The 20,076-nt window shown below is 43.6% G+C and overlaps 1 protein-coding gene across 2 annotated transcripts; it reads left to right on the plus strand.

Annotated features, from left to right (window-relative positions):
* The first annotated feature begins 4,484 nt into the window (after positions 1 to 4,484).
* egln2 (egl-9 family hypoxia-inducible factor 2) lies at positions 4,485 to 19,639 on the plus strand. 2 transcript variants are annotated; one of them, XM_076735035.1, is made up of 6 exons: positions 4,485 to 4,848; positions 5,494 to 6,979; positions 16,071 to 16,190; positions 16,433 to 16,569; positions 17,826 to 17,893; positions 18,028 to 19,639. In XM_076735035.1, exons 2-6 carry the CDS (start codon positions 5,714 to 5,716, stop codon positions 18,078 to 18,080), a joined length of 1,644 nt encoding a protein of 547 aa, XP_076591150.1. In that variant the 5' UTR covers positions 4,485 to 4,848; positions 5,494 to 5,713; the 3' UTR covers positions 18,081 to 19,639. The 2 variants fall into 2 exon arrangements, with proteins under 2 accessions (XP_076591150.1, XP_076591149.1); XM_076735034.1 differs by having other exon boundaries at positions 4,812 to 4,944.
* The last annotated feature ends 437 nt before the right edge of the window (positions 19,640 to 20,076 follow it).

Here is a 20,076-nt window from a genome sequence, read left to right on the forward strand (position 1 = left end):
CGTTAATAAAATATGATGCTTTGATATGAATTAAAGCACAAGTTCAGCTGCAATGAGTTAATTGATTAATCAATTAATCAAACATTAGCTGGCGACAATTTGGATAATAATTTAAGATTTTTTAAGCAAAGATGAAGCATTTATCACATGTGAGGATTTGCTTTGAGGTTTATCCATAAGAGTTTTTACAAAGTTAACAATCAATTGATTAAAAGAGAAAATATCCAGCAGATTGATCCATAGTGAAAATCAGTAGTATGTAGTCTTATACAAAATAATTAAAAATTTGCTTCAACTCAACCAGCTGCAACAGTAAAACTCTTCTTTTCCATTGATGCATGAGTCCCAGTAATCGAATGATATAATATATCAGTATCACAGCCACAAGGAACATTTAATATTTTAAGTGTTTACCCTTTTTAGTATAGCAGTACACCATTTATTTATAGTATACCATTTTATCTAAATTACATAATAAAGTCATATTTCATTATGTAAACTGTGTATTGTAAGTTATTTTGAGGGAAAATACCCAGATGTACCAACACTACAGGATACAGGATGGGAAGCCGTCGGGGTTATTTAATGTCGCAGGTGTGTGAATGTGTGTGTTTCCAGGCTTGTTTTTTCCTTTAATTATCGTACAGCTTTCCTTTTGATCTCCTGGCACATGGGAGCCCTGATTTATTTTGAGGCGACTTTGTTTTCTCTGATCGTAACTCCTCTGTCGATGACATTGTTGGAGCCTACATCTCGGCCTAATCGTTTGCACACATGCGCTTGTACTTTAAATCAACACCTATGTCCGCTGTGACAAAGTCAATGTTAAGTTCTGTGCCAGATGTTTAATTTTTTTTGAGGTTCAAACGCCACCGTGGGCAATGCAGGAACTTGGTACGGACTCTCTGCTCCAATCAAAGCCAAACAATGAATCATGACTTTCTCAGTAACATCTGACCGCTCTGGTCGCTTGGCAGTGGCCAAACTTGGAGGCATTGTGTTATTTCCTGTCAACTTTACTCAGTGAGTACGCGGTGCTATTTGAACGATGAACTTATTATGCCAAACGCTGGTGGTAAGAATTTCGTTTGTCCCTCTAAGCACACTACCTCTCTTTATTTCTTCACCCTTGATGAGGGTCAACCTTTGGCCAGCTGTGTTGTGGAAAAACTGCCTCAGAGACACACTAATTCCCACTCACATCTCCCTTTTCCAGGTAAACGCCAATAAAATTGTGCCACATCTCCATATCAGCAACAATAAAACATGCAATGCATGCTGCAGATTCCTGACATGAGCTCTATTACCGATAAAATGGCAATAAAACCATCTTTGACCAACACACTGGTAGAACTGCATTGTGACTGCAGCCTACATTAAGGTTACACAATGCAGCCATTCAACACGTGTGCTGAGATGATTAACAGAAACATGATCTACTGACCATAGATGAAGCATTTCCCAAACAAGTTCTCTATTCAGCCAAACAAATGTGTTCTTCATGTTAAAATATCTGTTCCTGTCTCATGTGCCCACAGACCCGATCGAATCGATAAGTAATTGCAGCGTGACAGTTTGTTCATGACTGATGACTCAATTGTTAGCTTCCTGTGTTATTTCTGTACCAAAGCGTTTTACTTTACTCATTTTACTTAAATTTACTCCTTTACTCAAATTCTTACATGTTAACAAATCTCCACTGGCTGATTTTACGCAATCATGTAGTTAGAAATTTGTCTTGTTCTTCTCTGCTTCTGTGAATAAAGCCTCATATGAGCATTCCCCTGCTGTTATATCATCAAAGACCAGAAACTGGACCAAAATATGATCTTTTCACCTACGCAGATGCATCCATCAATAGAACAATGAAACCTAGAATTGTTTTTTGATCTCTTGGCTGCAAAATGTCTTTTGCTTGGTCGAGTTCAATGACTTGGCAAGCATGTGGTCAAACACAATCGATCCAAGGCCTGATAGGTCTGTTATAAACCTTAACCCCATCTTCCCTTCAGCTTCACAACTTTTCTGTGTTATTCAGCATTTTGGGAAACATGCTTATTTGTGTTCTTGCTTGGATTTTGATGAGAGGACTGATACCACTCACATGTCTGTACAGCATATGGCGCTACAGCTAGCGGCCGATTAGCTTAACTTAGCCCAAAGACTGGAAACGGGAGGAAACAGCATCTCTGGCTCTGTTCAAAGGTGACTAATTCTGCTTTAAAATCTCACTAATTAACAAGTTTTATGTCATATTAATATTTTGTGTAAAAAAGAGGTCGTCTGTCAATCTCACATTAATGACAAGACTTCAGCACAGACATGAGAGTCTTAGCAAGAAGCTTGAGTTTATCTGAGAGTAACTCATTATGTTTTTACCTACAGAAGTTTGTGCATGCATATATCTTAATGTTTACAGTATACAGCATACTTACTTTACTTACACACCTGTAAATGCCTGTGAATGCTATGTTCATGGTCTGTTCTGCGCCTCATTGTGGGAGACTGCTTATGCTAAAAATGATCACCTCCCAATCTGCATTTTGATAAATGTGCCATATGTTCGTATGTGCATTCATAAACTTGTATGCATACCTGACGATGTGTGGTAGGCCCGCAGCACTTCACATGGCTGCTCTCCAGGTTCATCTGAGGCAGGGCTGCACTGGAAGCAACTGATGGATGTTGCGTGCCAGTGTTATGTCAATACACTCTGTCCCTAATCCTGCAGGGTGAGGGGCTAATCCAGCACCCTAACCCCAGGCCTGGCTTTATAACAGCACATTACCTCACTTCCTCCTGCGACACAAAGATATAGGTCAACAATAATGTCAAATGTAAGCAGTTAAGCAAGCACAGGGTTTAGTGCTGAGATCAGAGGAGGTCTGACATCAGTCCCTGTCCTATAGCAAATGCACCCTATAGGGCAATATGACAGTATAAACTGTATATTATGAACAATGTCTCTACTTGCTAGATATTTTACTAAACCACCGGGGTAGTTATCCTTTTAATAACCATGTTGTTGTTTTAAGCCATTATGTGCAGTGCTTAAAATCAATGAGCAGGACTAATGTATTGGATTGATGATCTTTGCTTCAAATCGCTGTAGTAATATAAAATGACTTCTACTGCTTGTATCTTTTATTCAATTTATTTCTTTCTTAATTTAACAAGAAAACAATACAGATGCAAATTGTCACACAGGAAGTAGAAAAGCAACAAATTATAGGAGCAATGTGTAAGATTTTAGTTTAAAACATTCAAAAAATGAACTGACATTATAAACAGCGTGTGAAGATGACGTGTAACATGTTGAAGATGGCTGTGTGCTGTGTTGCACAGATGTCTTCTGAAGTTAGCATGCTAACCACTTAGCCCCGGCCCATCCTGTGTTGTAATACCACTTCGTACCTCAAGAGGCGATTGCCCTATTGTTTGGAGCGTCCATGGAGAGGAGGCCAATTCTTGTGCATTGTACCTTTAAATATGTTATGCATTGTCTCAGTTTCCAAGGTGGGGCAGTGGTGTAAATCCAGTAATGCTGGAGCTTATTTTAAACCATGCAGGCCCACACCTATCTCTTTGGGACCAATCTGTCAAAACTGTTACCTGTTTTAAGTACTAAGAGCACACGTGGATGGCAGTTTGAGTTTCATGGGAAATGTTGATTGAAAAAGCCTATCAGAGACTGTTTTTGATTAGGACATTGAAGGTGTCAGTCAAGAGTGTATGTCAGGTATGTCAGCCTGATGTTGGTGTCTGGTAAAGACACTTGACATTAACAAACAAAAAACAAGCTTGCAAGGATCATGAAAAGAGTCGAAAAGATGGTAGGCCACCAAAAAAAGTCTTTCACCTATTTAATGCTGTTTTATACACCTACTCCTACTACATCTACAGTGTAAAAATACTCTGCTACGAGAGGAAGCCCTGCATTCAAAACTACTGAAGTAAAACTACAAGTATTAGCATCGAAATATACTTAAAAAACCAAAGGTAGGAGTACTTGTGCACAATGGCTCATTTTGGAATATATATTATTTCACTGGGCTGTAATTGGTGATGCATTTGTGTGTCAGCATCACTAATGTTGCAGCTGGTCATTTCAATTAGGCAGATTTAGAAAGTGGCTTCATCTAAAATAATAATCAATATAATTTATTGTATTCCTTATATCGAACCTACGAAGTAACTAGTCACTCAAGGAAATGTACTAAAGGAAAAAAATATATCACTGGCTTACAAAATGTAACGGACTGGAGGCTTAAAGGGACATAAATACGCAGGAGAAGTAAGTCAGAGATGTACTTGAGTACATTTACTTGGTTGCATTCGACCGCTGTAAGTAAGTGCATGAATGAATAAGAAAACACTTTATGAATAATGTGCCAGCGGTTTTGTCTTTGTTATTTTCTACATGTTAGGTATAAAGGGCGGTTTCTGTCAGAGCAGATGAAGGTCGGTCGTAGTAGCGAGCGGTCACATGGTCTGTGTGCATGTAAATGACAGGAGGGAGTGGAGAGCGAGGGCTGTGAGAGGAGGAGGAGGAGGAGCGGGGGGTGGGGGAGACAGACAGAGAGTGGGGGCACTCGCCGACACAACAGAGGACACTTTTACTGCTGATTGAAGGGACCTTGTGCGGCTCTCAGCATCTCCGTCCGTCCCTCCGATGACTTGAACGCGTCACGCCGGCGTTGGTCGCCGCCGCCGCTCGGATTTTATTTATAACCGGCAAGAAAATTGGATGGACGCGCGCACTGGCAAGACAATCCCGGAAATAACATGCGTACTCTCAGCCTGTCACGTACGCTCAGTGTGGATTTGCATTGCTGTAGGCTGCCGTAGGTAAGCAGTGGACTGTGCTCTCCTAGAGGAACGCTTATATTTGTTTTGTTTTTTTACGACGTGGCCGCAGATTTCATGGATGTGACGCTCCGAAATGTGCGTTTTGACTGAATGAATTATTTGATGCGATTTTATGCGCGCAGTTGTTTTTTAAGGAGGGACTTCAAGTTGGTAATCAATAGCTGATAAAGATGAAATAGAAGTCTTTAAATGGGTGTTTCACAGCAGTCGAATGTGAATTCTAATTGCATTTGTATATATTTATAGCGCAAATGTTGCATTTGATGAGAAATGTATATAAAGTCTAATTTTAGTGTAAATGGCTGTCAGTAAAAGTGAGTTTTTTGTTGTTGTCTTTCATTCCTTGGCATTTCCAGTTCTTTTAAAGATTAAATCTTAGCTATATAGCTGCAATAAATTATGCAGCCAAGGCCATACATGCACTTAATTTTGGTCTGATTGTTATAATGATTGCATAGGCGAACTGCCCTGTTGGCACTGTTTTCATGCCCCACTTAAAATCTATATTGTCTGCACGTTTGTTGCACCATATATATACTGTAGCTTTATTTACTTTAGCTCACTGACAAGTAATCCGCACTGTGCTATTAATAGGCCTAAAGTGTATCATTTTACTCTCCACAGATATCCTGCACAGCGTCAAAATGTTTAAAAGAAGGACACAAGCAAGAGCAGAGCATTAAGTGAGAGCAAAGGGTGAAATAAAAGCAAGTAAAAGAGGACTTGGACATGAAACTTCCAGTGGCTGTGGCAGAGATCCTCTCCATCAGAGAAAGCAGTGGCTCAGCTAGAAAATGAGGCGAGGACGTGAGCTACGTGCGCATCCAGCAGATGACGAGATGAAATGGAGAGCTTGGGACACACGGACCTTTTAAACCCAAGCTCTTCCCGCGGATCCGTCGCTGTTTCACAATCGCATGAGAGAGGGACGAGCGGCCAGCAGCTCGTCTGTGGAGCGGCAGAGATTCACCGAGCGGACATGGGGCTGAACGGCTTCTGCGCGGCGCCGGTCGGGAGTCCAACGGCCGAGGAGTTACTCGCGGGTCTGGCCTCTCAGACCGACTCCCCTGCGATCACTACGCCGACGAAGCAGTCCAAAACCGGCGTGCCACTCTACAACGGCGGGGTCGTGTCTCCGTCTGCCACCGTGGAGGGGAGCCACGCAGGCGTTATGGCGCACACACCAAACGGTTACCCGGCACAAATGAAGGGGGTGGCGGGAGTAACAGGCGGTCCCATGTACCCCATCACCAGCAGAGCCTGTCTGGTGGAGAACGGGGAGCGGACAGCTCATGAGAAGTGCCCTTTAGTGATGAGGAGGATCAACAGTGACCTGAAAGCCCGACAGGTGCAGCAACAAAAGCGGAGAGGTGGAGAGAACCGGGACATGGCCTCAGGAACTCTTAATGGTCTCATGTTAGGGTCACCGGGGTTGGGGAGCTCTGTGGACCCGGCTTTTGCATCAGGAGACTTGGATTCTAAGCGGAGAAGGTTGGTTGATGGGAGCGTTGCTCACAAATCTCCAGAGGCCTCCAGGGTGGCCCGAGCAGTCGGCCCGCTCATGGTCACAGTCAACAGTTCCCATATCAACCAAATGGCTATCAGTCATGTGCACTGTGTCACTCCCCAGTCTCCCTTCACCCCTCCTGCCCTTCATACTAACCAGCACAATGGACTTAAGGTGGCCCTCTCAGGCCCACCAGCGACCCCCAGCCGGACCTCCCCAGTCGAGGCTGACGGTATCCCGACCCCACCACCCCCTGTAGGGGCTGGCTGGTCAGCAGAGCGCATAGCCCAGCAGTACATCGTCCCCTGCATGAAATACTATGGCATCTGTGTGAAGGACAACTTCCTGGGCCCTCAGCTGGGCGACAAGGTCCTGGAGGAGGTGGAGGTCCTAAACCAGAGTGGGAAGTTTCGGGGTGGGCAGCTGGTGAGCCAGAAGAGCATTCCCTCCCGGAACATCCGGGGCGACCAGATCGCCTGGGTGGAGGGACGAGAGCCCGGGTGTGAGAGCATCGGGGCGCTGATGGCTCACATTGATGAGGCCGTCATGTACAGCGCTGCCAATGGACAGCTGGGGGACTGTGTCATCAATGGACGCACTAAGGTGAGAGGAGGAACAGGGTGGGGACAGGCGGGGTCGGGTGGGGGCATGTTTTCCACTGGAGAAAACAGAGGCTTCAAAAAATAAGTCAGACGTAGGAGTGTCAGTCTGATGACATCATTAAGTTTTGAGCAAAGTGGCTGGTTGTGTCATGTCTGCCCTGCTCTGTCTTTGCTTCTCTAACGCTGACATGCAGGCAGACGCACACACACACACACACACACACACACACACCGCAGTGAAAGAGCGAGCTGAGCGTCAGGTGGGATGGTACGGATGAGCCCTGCAGTGTTTCCGCCACATGTGAGCTTGATAAGGGGGGCTGCGGGCAGAGCCGTCCTCCTAGACTGGCCCTGTGCCTGTGTGTAGGCCTATCTTAGCTCGCCCCTCTCCCTGCCTTCATACCACTGGTACCCAGAAGAAAAAAAAAAAAACTGTTTGGGGCTGTATCTCCTCTGCCATCTTTGCCTTTGAAGACAACTTTTTCTATCACCACTTTCACCCATGCAAACATGGCGCTAGCGTGGTGGGAGAGTGTTTTCTGTTGCTGTTGTTTCTTTCTCATGCCACATGAGCCACATGTTGTCTCTTTATTTTACCATGACACATTGCATGCCTCAGCTTCTCCTCTCTAATTGATTTGATAACTTCTTTAAATCCTCTTTGTCGTAGGCCACAGTTGGCCCGGCGGGCAGGTTTTTTTTTTCTCTGTCTGCACACACTGTCCGTGGCTATGTGCAGGACAGAGACAGGGTGCAGTAGAGTGAAAAACATTTAGATTAAGTACATTGATTGTCAGTTTTTCCACCTCTCTGTCTGTCTGTGTGTATTCTTTAACTATGACTGTGTTTTTCCAAAATCGGCTGTGAGTTAACCATTACATTCCAGTCTAGACCATGAACCAGCATGTTGTCAGTGTTGTTCAGTCAGGATTTTCAACCAGATTATTGATATTGTAATGCTTTACTTCTAGAAGAGGTCAGTTTGGGGCTCTTGATGAAACCCACGTCCGGTCTGATCCTGAAAGGTAGACACAACATGAAGGTTCCTCATGGGGAAATTAGGTGAAAGCTGTTACCTGCACGATGGCAACACCCAGTTAACCTCTGCAGTCTTTGCTTAATCAATGGAGCTATAAATGAGATGAGTATCATGGTACCAAAGTGGCCTTAGATGTGAGAATTTGTCATATCAGCAGTCATATGTGGCATGTTTGAATATGATTATCTTCAGGATTTTCCCAATGTATTCGACAACCTCGTCCACCCCCGTGTACCCTGCCCTCTGTGCACATCCAGTCATTGACGTAAGCTCAAGGTTGTGTTTGAACAGCGACTGTTTCTGCACATTGTACCTCACATCAGCAGCCTTTGCTCTCTTAAATACGGGCTGACTGAGGTCTCTCTCTCAGGTCAACGTCATGCCTGGTCTGTTACAAAACGACAGCAGACCAGGACGGTAAAGTGACGAGAGTGGAACATGTGAGCTAACATTTTATATTCAGGATTTTAGTTACTCCACAAATCTGCACTTTTGAGTGCAACATATGGCAAACTTGTGCCTACTTCCCAGTTGCAGTCTGCTGTGCACAAACACTGTCACTCTTAGGAAAAGATATTGAAACCCTCTTTATCTCCTGGCGCTTTGAACTGCAGCTTCCTTTTATGACTGAAGGGGATTTCATCAGTGAAATCAGCAGTGTAACTTTTTATTGTGGTTACGCTGTTCATTACTGAATGCTTTAGTGAAGCGAATATAGCACGACAGGAACATGATTTTAGGGGTTTATTCTGGGGGTGCCCCATGTGTATTGGTGGATACCAGCTTTGTTAGACTGCACTGTTTTCTGTGTTTGTAAGTCTGTCTATACCATCCAGAAGCTAATGCATTGCACACTTATTCACTTTCTGTTATTTGGCATGATGATGACTACATGAGGAGTGATTCCCTGGTAAAAATGTTAGATTACCAAATGCCAGCTGCTCCCTGGGCAAATCTCTCTACTTGCCCTTGGTACATTTAAAAAAAGTTCAGTGCTGCGCAGTACAAAATGTGCTGGCTGGGTGTTCCTGTAGAGGATTGCAGTAGACAGAATAGCGATAGATACAATGATGGAGTGTGCACGAGAGAGAGAGAGAGAGGAAGTGATAGGAGAAGAAAGGAGGATCAGGCAGGAGTGCATCCAGATAGAAGGTCACTGCGTCTTTGCTGTCCTCCTCCTATCAAATGATAATTCTCCCTGAATAAAACCTCCCTTTGTTCCTACCTGTTCCTTCATTTTCCCGTCTTCTCCTTTATTATGACCTCCTTTTCCTTCCTCTGTCCTTTGCTTCAACCCCCTTTCTCCTTCTTCTTATCAACCCCCTTCGGTACTTGGACAAAATATTTCCCAGCCGTTACCTTGGAAACAGGCCCATACAGAGTCGAAGTCTGCATTGTGTATGAAAGAGATGGAGAGAGAAGGAGAGGAGCTGGCAGTGCCCGAAATAATGCCTCACCGGCAGTGGTGTTATATCTGTGTACCCTGACCGCCGTTAGTCAGCATGGGCCAGTTTCTGCTGCCTGTTAGGCCATCAGTGGGAAGGATTATAGTGTTAACACGTAATGCAGTTAATACAGTGGAGGGTGAAGGTGGGAAAGGGTTTTATTATGAGGAAGAGAGAAACAACTCAGAGCAGGGAAGGAGACACGTGAAGGGGGAGGGGATAGACTGGAAGTGAGAGTGTAAGGAGTGGGAGGACGGCGTTGCGCTGAACGAGTGAGAAGGGCCGATGCAGCAGAAGCTCCGGCATAATGAGAATGTCTGCTGCTGCAGCAGTGTGTCCTCAGATGCTCCTCCTCGAGCGCAGCAGTGGCACCACGCAGGCAGCAGCTAGGAGTCAAACACTGGCACGCACAATGCAGCGGCAGACATCCCAGCTAGCTCGTCTCAATGGATGGTGGATGCCGGACATACATTTGGCATGTTGGTGTTAATTTAGTCTCAGACACAGAGGGTCAACAAACATAATAAGGCTGTCATATTAGCATAGCCAGTTCATATGTGCTTCCAAAATGACATTTAGTTAGTTGTTATATTCTCTTGGTGCTGCACAAACCTGACGCCCTAAATGTAACTCAGTGTAGCACCACACATGTTGTTCTCGGCTTTTGTCACAACGGTTGCACCACCTTATGATGTTTTGAGCATTTTGATAAGCTGCGAGTGACAGCTTTCATGTGCATGGCATTGTGGGACATCAGTATCCAAAAACTGAATGGATTAAGCTGTCCAGTTGGTGTCCATTTATCAATTTGTCGATCGGCAGAAAATTTATCAGCACCTGTTTTGGTGCTGGATGGATTGTGTTCAAGGATTTGATGCTCTCTGAAATGCTTTTCATTCTCAAACATGGTTAGAGTTAACAAAAAGGTTTGGTCCTTGTTACCTCATCTTCCCATTGTTGTTGTATTTCTCTCCACTGTGCTTTGTTGCTGCCGTTGGTCAGAGCACATTTACAGTATGTGCATCATATGAAGCATTATTGATTAAGCATGAAGTATACACGCACACGCCCACAGAAACACACACACTGCGTTTCACCATCCTAACGATCGGCGATGACTCATGCATAATGAGTGCCATTTGGGCCACAGCAGTACTGACTCATAAGGGCTGAGCACGCTTTACCAGTACATAAAAGTGGTATTTTTTCACATATAACCACTGTGGTATAAATACTAGATGGTGCTTGAAAATTTGATCATGTTTCTAAATCATTTCAGTTTCTAAATCATTTATCCTCGTCAACGGCACAAATAGCAGGGCCCTCTCCAAATCTGGCCCCCTCCAAAAACAGCAAAGGGTATCTAATGTATCCACCTCAGTTGTGTACTGCCAACCGGTGGACACACAAGCCAGTATCATTCTAGTTGGTGATGTGTTGATGTGACTCAACATCAACTGGAGGCTGATGCTTTGTAACCTTTGCAACGAAACCCTTTTGTAGTAAAAAGTACATCTACGTTCAAAACACACACACACACACACACACACACACACACAGACTTACATTTGTTTCCTGGAAACTTACTCAAGCCAAAACATAACCACTACTGACCTAACCTTAACCTTAACCTTAACCGAAGTCTTCCAACGTAAAATGTGATGATTCACATTATGCGGACTTGCATTTTGTCCCTGTAAGAAAAACAAGTCCCTACAATGTGACTGTTTAAACAGATTGAAGTCCCCACAATGTGAGTAATACACATCCACCCACTCGCGCACACACACACACACACTCACACACAGATCAGTTTTCTCTGTAAGTTTAAACCAGTGCATCATTGTTGTTTATGTTGCAGTAAATCCATAAATCTTTCAAGAGCCTGGATCAAAGGGTTAGTTATTATGTTCTCAGAAACAATTACAGATTCATAGCCTGACCTCTGACTTTCTTGTTGTGAGTCGAGCTGAATAATGGGCCTTGATATGAGCCAGGAAGGACAGCACAGACATAAGCTTACCCCGTGTCACCCAGGCTGCTTGTGAGGAATCAGCTGTGGAAATAAAGCAAGATGGCACTGCTGCTTGGCAGTTAGTGACTCAGATGGTTTCAACTCCCGGTGATGGCAGTCGTGTCCCGTGCTGTAGTGTCCTTGAACAAAACCCTGGCCTGCTCCCAGCATTCACCCTCAGTGACTCGCAGACTTTGATGCAAGTTCCTGAAACCAGCAAAGGCTCAGGGCTTTCCCCCCTGTGAGATTTGGGAACTCTCTTGCAGGTTTTTGGAGCCTTTTAAGACACATTTTTAATAGGTTTGCAATGCAGCAGAGTTTGCTTGAAGAAATGATGTTTTTGTTTAGTTCTTTTTTTTTTGTGAGGGCATGGTCATGTTGATTCGCACCCTTCTGTACTCTCACACATTTTAAATTAAAGTCTGTGAACACTGCGTCTGGACTGTGAATATGTACCAGCTCCAGAGCTGCTGGTCTGTAGCTGACCCTGCACCCATGGTCTGATCTGTGCATAATCAAGTCCTCCACCCCTCTTATTTCATGCTGTATTTGCATTTCGTACATTCGGATGATTCCCCTCTCACTCATGCAAGAGTACCACACCGTACAAGTAGCACACATGATCGTCATTAAATACAGTTTCTGTGTCATTGTCATTACAAAATTGATTGTTTCTGCCTTCATTTACATTAATTAAGTCGTGGCTGGCTGCCGACTCATTTTCTAGCACCGCAGCAATCCCTAGCTTCATGTTTCCTCACACAAAAAGTATCCCAATGGGTTCAACGCAGTGTGGTGGAGAGATTTTTAATTTGAGGGAAAAGAACTTTGGCATCAGATTGGAGACAGAAGCCCAGATATGCTGAATATAAGTACTGCAATTGATATTTAGAGAGAAAAAGTTTCATTGGTTACATAATTCTAAGTATCTTTTGTTTTTAGATTGTCTGGTCCTTTATCTAATGACCCATCTGCACAAATACAACCACTTCAGCTCACTTTGGAGTGCGTTTGGATTATTTTACCTCGTGTAGTTTCTTTTTAAGATGAGCACCGTCTGCACTGCCTTTTCAATGTAGCATCCATTTAGTATTTTAAACAGCTTACAGCCACCTTGACATCTCTGTCACAGTAGTTTGTGTGATGTAAAGATCCAAATAAGAAACATTGTTAAACTGCAGTATCCACTTCTGGCTACTGTTTCTCAAATTCTCTCCAGTGTTAACCCCTGCTACCCCCTCACAAACATGCCTACTGTACTGTATGTTCCTCCCTCTTTCTCCCTGACATGCAGCAGTGGAGATATTTGTTCAAGCTTATCTAGCTCCTCTCCCCTCCTCACCCCTCTCTCCACCATCATTCCCCTTATCAGAATATGCGTGCAACATTGGAGTTTATTTTGGTTCTTGTCCAGAACAGCCTGTTCTGCCAGCCCGGCCATCACCTCCACAGCCCGGGTAGCTACCCGGTTATGCCATTAGGCCATTAATGCTGGTGCCTGGCAGACAGGTGGTTGGTGCCAATTAGACTTAACTGTGGCCACAGATCTCGGCAGAGATGAAGGAGCGAGGAGGGCAGAGATGACAGATAGGATCGAGACGTGCCATGTCATGCTGTGTGACTGTACATTTTGTGTGTGTGTGTCTGTGTGTGCTTTCATGTGTGTAAGCTTCTGACGGACTGAAACCATCTGGATGTATGCGAGACTGGTTTGAATACTAGTGATGTGTGATGAATTCACGCCTGATTTTTTTAAAGCCTGGGGTAATACAGCCCTCCTCTCTCGCCTGTCTCATGTAAGCTTCGATGTAGACGTTGTGCATGTTTATGTGTGCGTGTATGCGCGTGTGTGTGTTTACGCTGCAGGCGAGGGCTGAGCTGTCTGGTGTGGCATATTACATGTTAATTGTGGTTAATTACAGTGGTTAAGACTGTTACCAGTTTGAAGGAAAAAAAAAGTTGGGAAAGCACATGCACACCCAAAATACTCACTCTCCTCCTTCTATGTGTGTAGAGAAAATCCATCCTTGAACACAATATATTTGTATTAAATTTCATTCAAGATTTATGTAATTGTTCATTTTCAGTATTCAAGATAGCAATCTGTCCACCAGAATATTCACTGTGACACCACCGTTGCTGTCATGAGAATAAAACCCTTTAACCCTGAGTATTGACATTTTGCATTGTGGCAGGAACTTTTTTAAGGAACTTTTATTTTCATGGCAGCGTTATGAAAACGGCATTTTAATGTGATTCTTAAATATGGAGCATGAATGTCCACATACATATTTATTAAAAAAAAAGAACAGAATTTGTGCAAACAAGTTCTTGTCTGCACAAAAGGGCATGTATCCCTCCAGTGTCAGGTGTTATCAGCTCGGCACAAGATCCACAACAGCAGGTCACGTGTGAACTTGACGCTGACAGCAGTGAGTACCCTCTGCAGGACCTCTTCCTGTTAGCAAGCAGGGATGCTGTGGGATATTTCACATTTGTGTTTTCTGTCATTGGAAATTCAGGTCAGCTGATCAGTTGGAACTTAAAAAAAAAAAAAAAAAATCACTGAATCTGAAATTAGCCTAAAGGAAGCCTGCTGAGCTGTTTTGCTAAAGAAACCAGAATGTTGAATGCATTTCCCTCATCATAAAGCATTTTTTTGGAAGAATTTGAAACCTAGATTTACATTCAGGTTTGCTTGGCAGCACTGTTTTTCTTCTTTGTCTTTGTAAGCATGTTGCTTAACTACTGGTCAGTGGGATAATGTGAAACAGTGGTTAGGACTGCCTGTCATGTTGCCTGTGTGCACTCGTGCATGCGTGTTCCTGTTGTGCCATAGCACTACTAATGGTCAAAAACTCCACATGGTGCTAAGGGTCGACCAGCAGGTTTTATTTTTCAGGGCTGATACAGATCGTTAGTTATCAACGAGACCAACAACTGATATTTGGAACCGATTTGGAACCTGTAGTACAAATGAATATCTTAGTGTCAAATTTCAGAATAACACAAACTCCAACACAAACCTTAAAAATGTAATTGTATTATTTAGTATTAGAAACACACGCGCACACACAAATGACACACCGTCATTGACAAAACAAGTCACTCACAACATGATCAGCTGATCTCCTGCGACAAGATTTAATTACTCGACTTCACGTTCGGATTACGTTAATCTTTTTAACGATTGTAGTGCGCATACACATATTTTCCTTTGCGCGCATTTGATGCGGTCATTTGGACACAGCGGGTCAGGTCGTCAGCTGGAGCCCGGAGCCAAAGGTCCAGAGGTTAATGAGCTCTGACAGCGAGCGTTGGTCAGTAATGAGAGCTGACAAAGGCGACTGAGCAGAGTCACACACACAACCCAAGCACACTCGCTTGGCTGTGAATGAGGAGGGGAAGCACCACACAGAGGAGGGCAGCAATCGCTCTCTGACCGAAGTGTACCGGCAAGCGTGCCGTCATGTTTGTTTTAGTTTCACAAACAACACGAGAAAAGGTGCGTTTGTCTCAGAAATCTATGTGAGCGCTGTTTGATATCCTCGGGGTCACGCAGAGCTTAAATGATAGCGTCAGGCAAGTTAAGTCGATGGTGCAGCAGTGCAGAACCTGTTAGTCATGAATGATAGTGTCTCAGAACTGAGCTGAGGTGATGCAGTGACTCCGATACTCTTCCCCTGCAGAACAATATAACTCAAGACGGTGGCTGTATCTACCTTTTGCAAGTCACCCTGGAGAGGAAATGGAGAAGTTATTTCTCTTCACGCTGCCAACTATCATCATCTGGAATCTCTCTCTGCCGACATAGGCTGAAATCAGTCGGCATGTGAATCGGCTGTTAAGACTGAACGCTTGTCACAGCCAGTGTGGAAAATATCTACACACCCCCGTTCTGAAACACGAGCATGTTTCTGTGGTTTAGGCTGATAATGTCACAGTGACACAGGCTCGGCTCGCATTCACCCTGGCGCAGTACATTTGCAGTCACGTGGTCCTGTAGTGGTCTGGAATGCGCATTGACTGAAGGGCTCTTACGCAGGTCTCGGCTCCTCTCGGACTCCCCGGGGGAAGCGGCGTTCTCCTGCTTCGCAGCCTCCAACACATAGACGTCAAGCAGGGGAAATACCAGCGCGAGACCATTGTTTGAAAGTGGACACTCTATCTGCAGATCGTTTTGTAGCTAGGACCAGCAGCTGAACTTTGACACATTTCTCTGCTCTTTCTCCCTCTCATGAGACATTACATCATGTAACTTCAGATATTAGCTGTGCAGATATTCCACCAGACAGCTGACGGATGGCTGCCATGTCTAACAGCTGATAGGTCACCTGCAGTTCCTCAAACTGTTGCCATTTAAGACCGGTGGACTCACACCGTCCTGTCTGCTTTCCAAATAACCCTTGCTTTTAAAGGCCAGCTAGTTTATCTGATAAAAAGAATAAATACTTTAAATTACAGCCATCTCCACCAGCATGTGTTGTCAAAAATACAATATTTTTTGTTATGATGCTGCATCAAGTGCTTTTCTTTCTTTTTCTTTTTTCTTTTTTTTTTGCACAATTAACGATCCCATTCCTTCTCTTTTTAGGGCATGGTCGCCTGTTATCCAGGTAACGGGGCAGGGTACGTCCGCCATGTTGACAACCCTAATGGTGACGGACGCTGCATCACGTGTATCTATTATCTCAACAAGAACTGGGATGTCAAGGTACATTTGTGAGATCAATATTAGTGGATTCAGTTTAGAGTAAATGAGGATCATCACAAAACAAAACCCACTCACCTCATGCAGATGGAAGCTAAAATGTGCATCTGGTATCATAACACTTGAACTCTTCGGACTTTCAGTGACTTTTTAAAGGCCATTTGTTCTTTTTTTTTTTAAATTTATTTCCCATCGAGTAACTTGTGTGACTGTGCTGTGTGCTGCGCGTGTATCCGTGTCTGCAGAAACAAGGAGGGATGCTACAGATCTACCCTGAAGGCAAAAATGTGGTAGCCAGCATCGAACCTCTGTTTGACCGGCTGCTCATCTTCTGGTCTGACCGCAGGAACCCACACGAAGTCAAGCCAGCCTACGCCACTCGGTCAGTAACTCTTCAAGCAGGCTGGGGTCTGCTTGCACGCATGCACAGACACACACATGCAAACTCATATAAAGTTATGCCATAATTTAAAATTTTATGGAAAGATGCAGGGCACACTGCCAATATTGCCAGCTGCGCGTATCAAGTTTATTTTCGTAATTCTCTAACGTAAAGACACATACGATATGATTAACGCTGTTGAATATAACGAGAATAAACTTCAAATGAGGTAATGAATTTTTTAACACAGATTGCACCGAAAACATAAAAAGATTTATTATAAATTTTTAATAGACAAACCCAGCAGGTTAAATGGCACAAGTGTACACACACACACACACACACACAGAAAGATGTCTGTTTAAGGATGGAGTGCTGCCTCTCTCATGTCCTCCTTCCTGCTCTCCTCGGGTTAAGAACTTAGTCGGGTACGCTTGTTTTCTAATGAATTTAAATCAGTTAAATTGAACAGAAAGAAACGAGGAGCCGCCTCTGTTGAAGCTTCCTCGATGTTCATATGAGATAGGCCCACTTTTCACACATAAACAGCCTCAATGTAAGCACTCGCACGTGAACTGTTGATTAAATCCACACAGTTGCATCCATTGAAGGCATAGGACGCGTACCTTTTCACTCCTGCGCTTCCTCCCCTCCTCTCCTCTCCTCTCCATCTGACTGCTGGGGGGCGAGGTGGAGCCGGAGGCAGGAAGTATGTGTTTCCTGGGGAGGTCGTTGTGAGGGAGAGGGGAGGAAGGTTCGATTGCAGGACTCGTGCTGGAGAGGCACAGACATGAGAGACAGGAATAAACAACACAGCCCCACAGGAGAGACTAGAAACTGTAGAAATTAACCCTCTGCTGTCCTGAACATCTGCGACCCAGGACAGTCGCCCTGCTCTTCACTAAATAAGACACTTTTCTAAGAGATTTTAAAACAGTTTTTTATCTGTCATCTCTAGCTCGGTCAAAAATATATCTTTCTTTTATCATTGCCAAGCTGGATGTGTGAATATACGACCCTTAAGCAGAAACATTTGGACAGAATAAACTGGAATGAAGCTGCATTTTTACTTCTCATTTTAGGTCATTTTAGGGACTTTGTTTCTTAATATCACAGCCATTTCCTGGACTTTTCACCTGCATTTTTTCCTAAACTTTCACCAGAAAACAGCTCATTTTTATGCATTGAAATTTCTAAAGAGAGTAGCTGTTGTCGTGGTGTTATTAACATCTCCGTGTCCTTCTTGTGTCTTAAAGCTATGCCATCACAGTCTGGTACTTTGATGCCAAAGAGAGAGCTGAAGCTAAAGAAAAGTACAAATTGGGTAAGCTTCTTTACATTTCAGTGTCCGTTTCGCTTATTTTCCTCGCTTGTTGATGTCTCACGTCTGGTTATATTTGGCGCAACTTAATATTGTACGTGACTAACATGCTCTTTCTCCATCGCTTGTGTCCATAGCAACGGGACAGAAAGGTGTTCAAGTGCCTGTCACTCAAAACAGCAGGACATAAATCTCATGTAATCACCCAAGAGCACTCTGAAAGTATAATGTGCCTTCCTGAACTGTTAATGGACGTCATGATCCTAAAGGGAGACATGGTTAAAGTGTCAGTCATCTCTGCGGCTCCGTGCTACTTTTACAGTGTCAGCTGTCAGATTCACGTCACCGGCTGTGATGTAATGTTTTCCTGCCATGTGATTGGGCTGCTGATCAAAGACATGGCAGATATAGAGCACAATGGACTGGATTGTTTGACAAAGGCGGGATCAGAATTGCGCATCATGGCAAAAGAAGAAGAGAATGACTTTGACCTCTCACTGAATCATTTATGAAGACAACAAACTGAAAACACGGACTCCTTCATTTGATTTTGTTGCAGTTTTTTGCCTGTTCAGTTATCAGTGATGTTGTGGTGTATTGAGAAATCATTGTTTCACTCTGCTCTGGTGTCATTTTCAATTCAAACACAAGGAGAATAATGATGAATCAGTGGACAGACAGTGGGGGGAGAAAAGGTCGCAAGTCAAATCATGGATGAATTTCCTGATTTCCCCTGGTCTGCTGATGTCGCCTCCTTGTCTCATGATGTGGGTGAGTGTGTCTGTGTGGTCAGTTTAAAAGACAAAGGCACAGAAATGAAATAGCCCTTGAGAAGGCATCAAGTGGTTGTCTGCCACGATGCGGTGGAAAGTTGCTCTGTGGCGCTCATTCAGTCAGTCCTGGCTCAAGCACTAAACCTTAACATCACAGGGACGTTCTTAAAACTTGCATGAGGACAACTCCACACTGAACTTTGACTCTATACAGCACACTAAGGAGAGTTCAGGAAGTATCCCAGGACTTTATTACAATATCTGGCTAATGATAATAAAAACTTTGCAACAGCCTCAAAATGTTGCGACAGAATCACTGAATAATCCAGCATGGATGTTTCTCTTTCTTCCTTTTTTTTTTTTCTTAGTAGTTTTGAAACAGATTTTTGAGAGTGCACCCAGAGTACACAAAGCTTTTCTACATATCTGACTAAAATACACAGCTCACACTTGAGACAAGGGGCAAGCTGTGCAGTGACGGGGGTCAAAACAGGGTTTGATCAAACTGTGTGTTTTCTGTGTTGGCATGTGTGCGTGTGTGTTTGTGTGTGTATGCTCAATAACCTCTCTTACCTGTTCTTAACGAGATGGATCACCAGTGAGGACACTGTTAGACAAACCTCCAGCCCAAACAAACACACACCTGTACACTTAAGACCGGTATAAAGCACAGAGTTAAGCATACACTGTATGTGAACTGCAGGGTCAAACTGCTGTCTGCTCGTGTGTGGGACTGAGTGTTTGTATGTAGATGAGTACTTGCACATGTATGTGACACTGACTCAAAGAGGGTCGCAGGTATTGTCTCTGTGTTTTTGATTGGTTAAAGAGGAGGTTGTTTTAAAAAGCACTTTATTGTTTGAAATGCCATGTGTGAATGATTGATTAAAATATTAATGAAATGTAGATTAATGCCTTTATGCTGTGGATAATATGGTCATTCAAATGCAATAGAAACTAAAACAATGAGAACAAATGGAAATTGTTTGCCTTGTTATTTAATTAAAACCTGTCTGTTTTTGTACACAAGGAATTTGTAATTGCTTTACAGGGAAGAAAAATCTTCGCTGATTCCCAATTTTCCTCTGCCAGGGAGATGAAACCAAGAGAGCAGCAGCAGGCAGAATTTTCAGAATTAAACGCAGTCAAGCACTACAAGAGGGATCAAAACATTGTAGAGCATACAGTGAATAAAACAAGGATATAACATATGGCTAAAATAAACATTAAGCGCCCCCTTAAAAAGTCTGTCACAAGAGTTATCAGCTTACCAAAGCTGGCAAACTCTTTAGTTTCAGTCATTTCCTCATCTCCCTTTGAAGGAAAGTACACCACAGCTCTTGTGTAATTATGAAAGAAATCAAAGTGCCAAATTAGTCTTTAATTACGCAGTCAACCTCGGGAGTGCAGTGA

The sequence above is a fragment of the Chaetodon auriga genome, chromosome 7 (genome assembly GCF_051107435.1).
Source record: "Chaetodon auriga isolate fChaAug3 chromosome 7, fChaAug3.hap1, whole genome shotgun sequence".
Taxonomy (NCBI): domain Eukaryota; kingdom Metazoa; phylum Chordata; class Actinopteri; order Chaetodontiformes; family Chaetodontidae; genus Chaetodon; species Chaetodon auriga.

What these genes read in the sequence shown, in the direction of transcription:
- egln2 (XM_076735035.1), top strand. Translation starts at nt 5,714, where the DNA reads ATGGAGAGCTTGGGACACACGGACCTTTTAAACCCAAGCTCTTCCCGC. An exon ending in TCATCAATGGACGCACTAAG is followed by an intron (nt 6,980 to 16,070) that starts GTGAGAGGAGGA and finishes TTCTCTTTTTAG; the next exon opens with GGCATGGTCGCCTGTTATCC. An exon ending in ACAAGAACTGGGATGTCAAG is followed by an intron (nt 16,191 to 16,432) that starts GTACATTTGTGA and finishes CCGTGTCTGCAG; the next exon opens with AAACAAGGAGGGATGCTACA.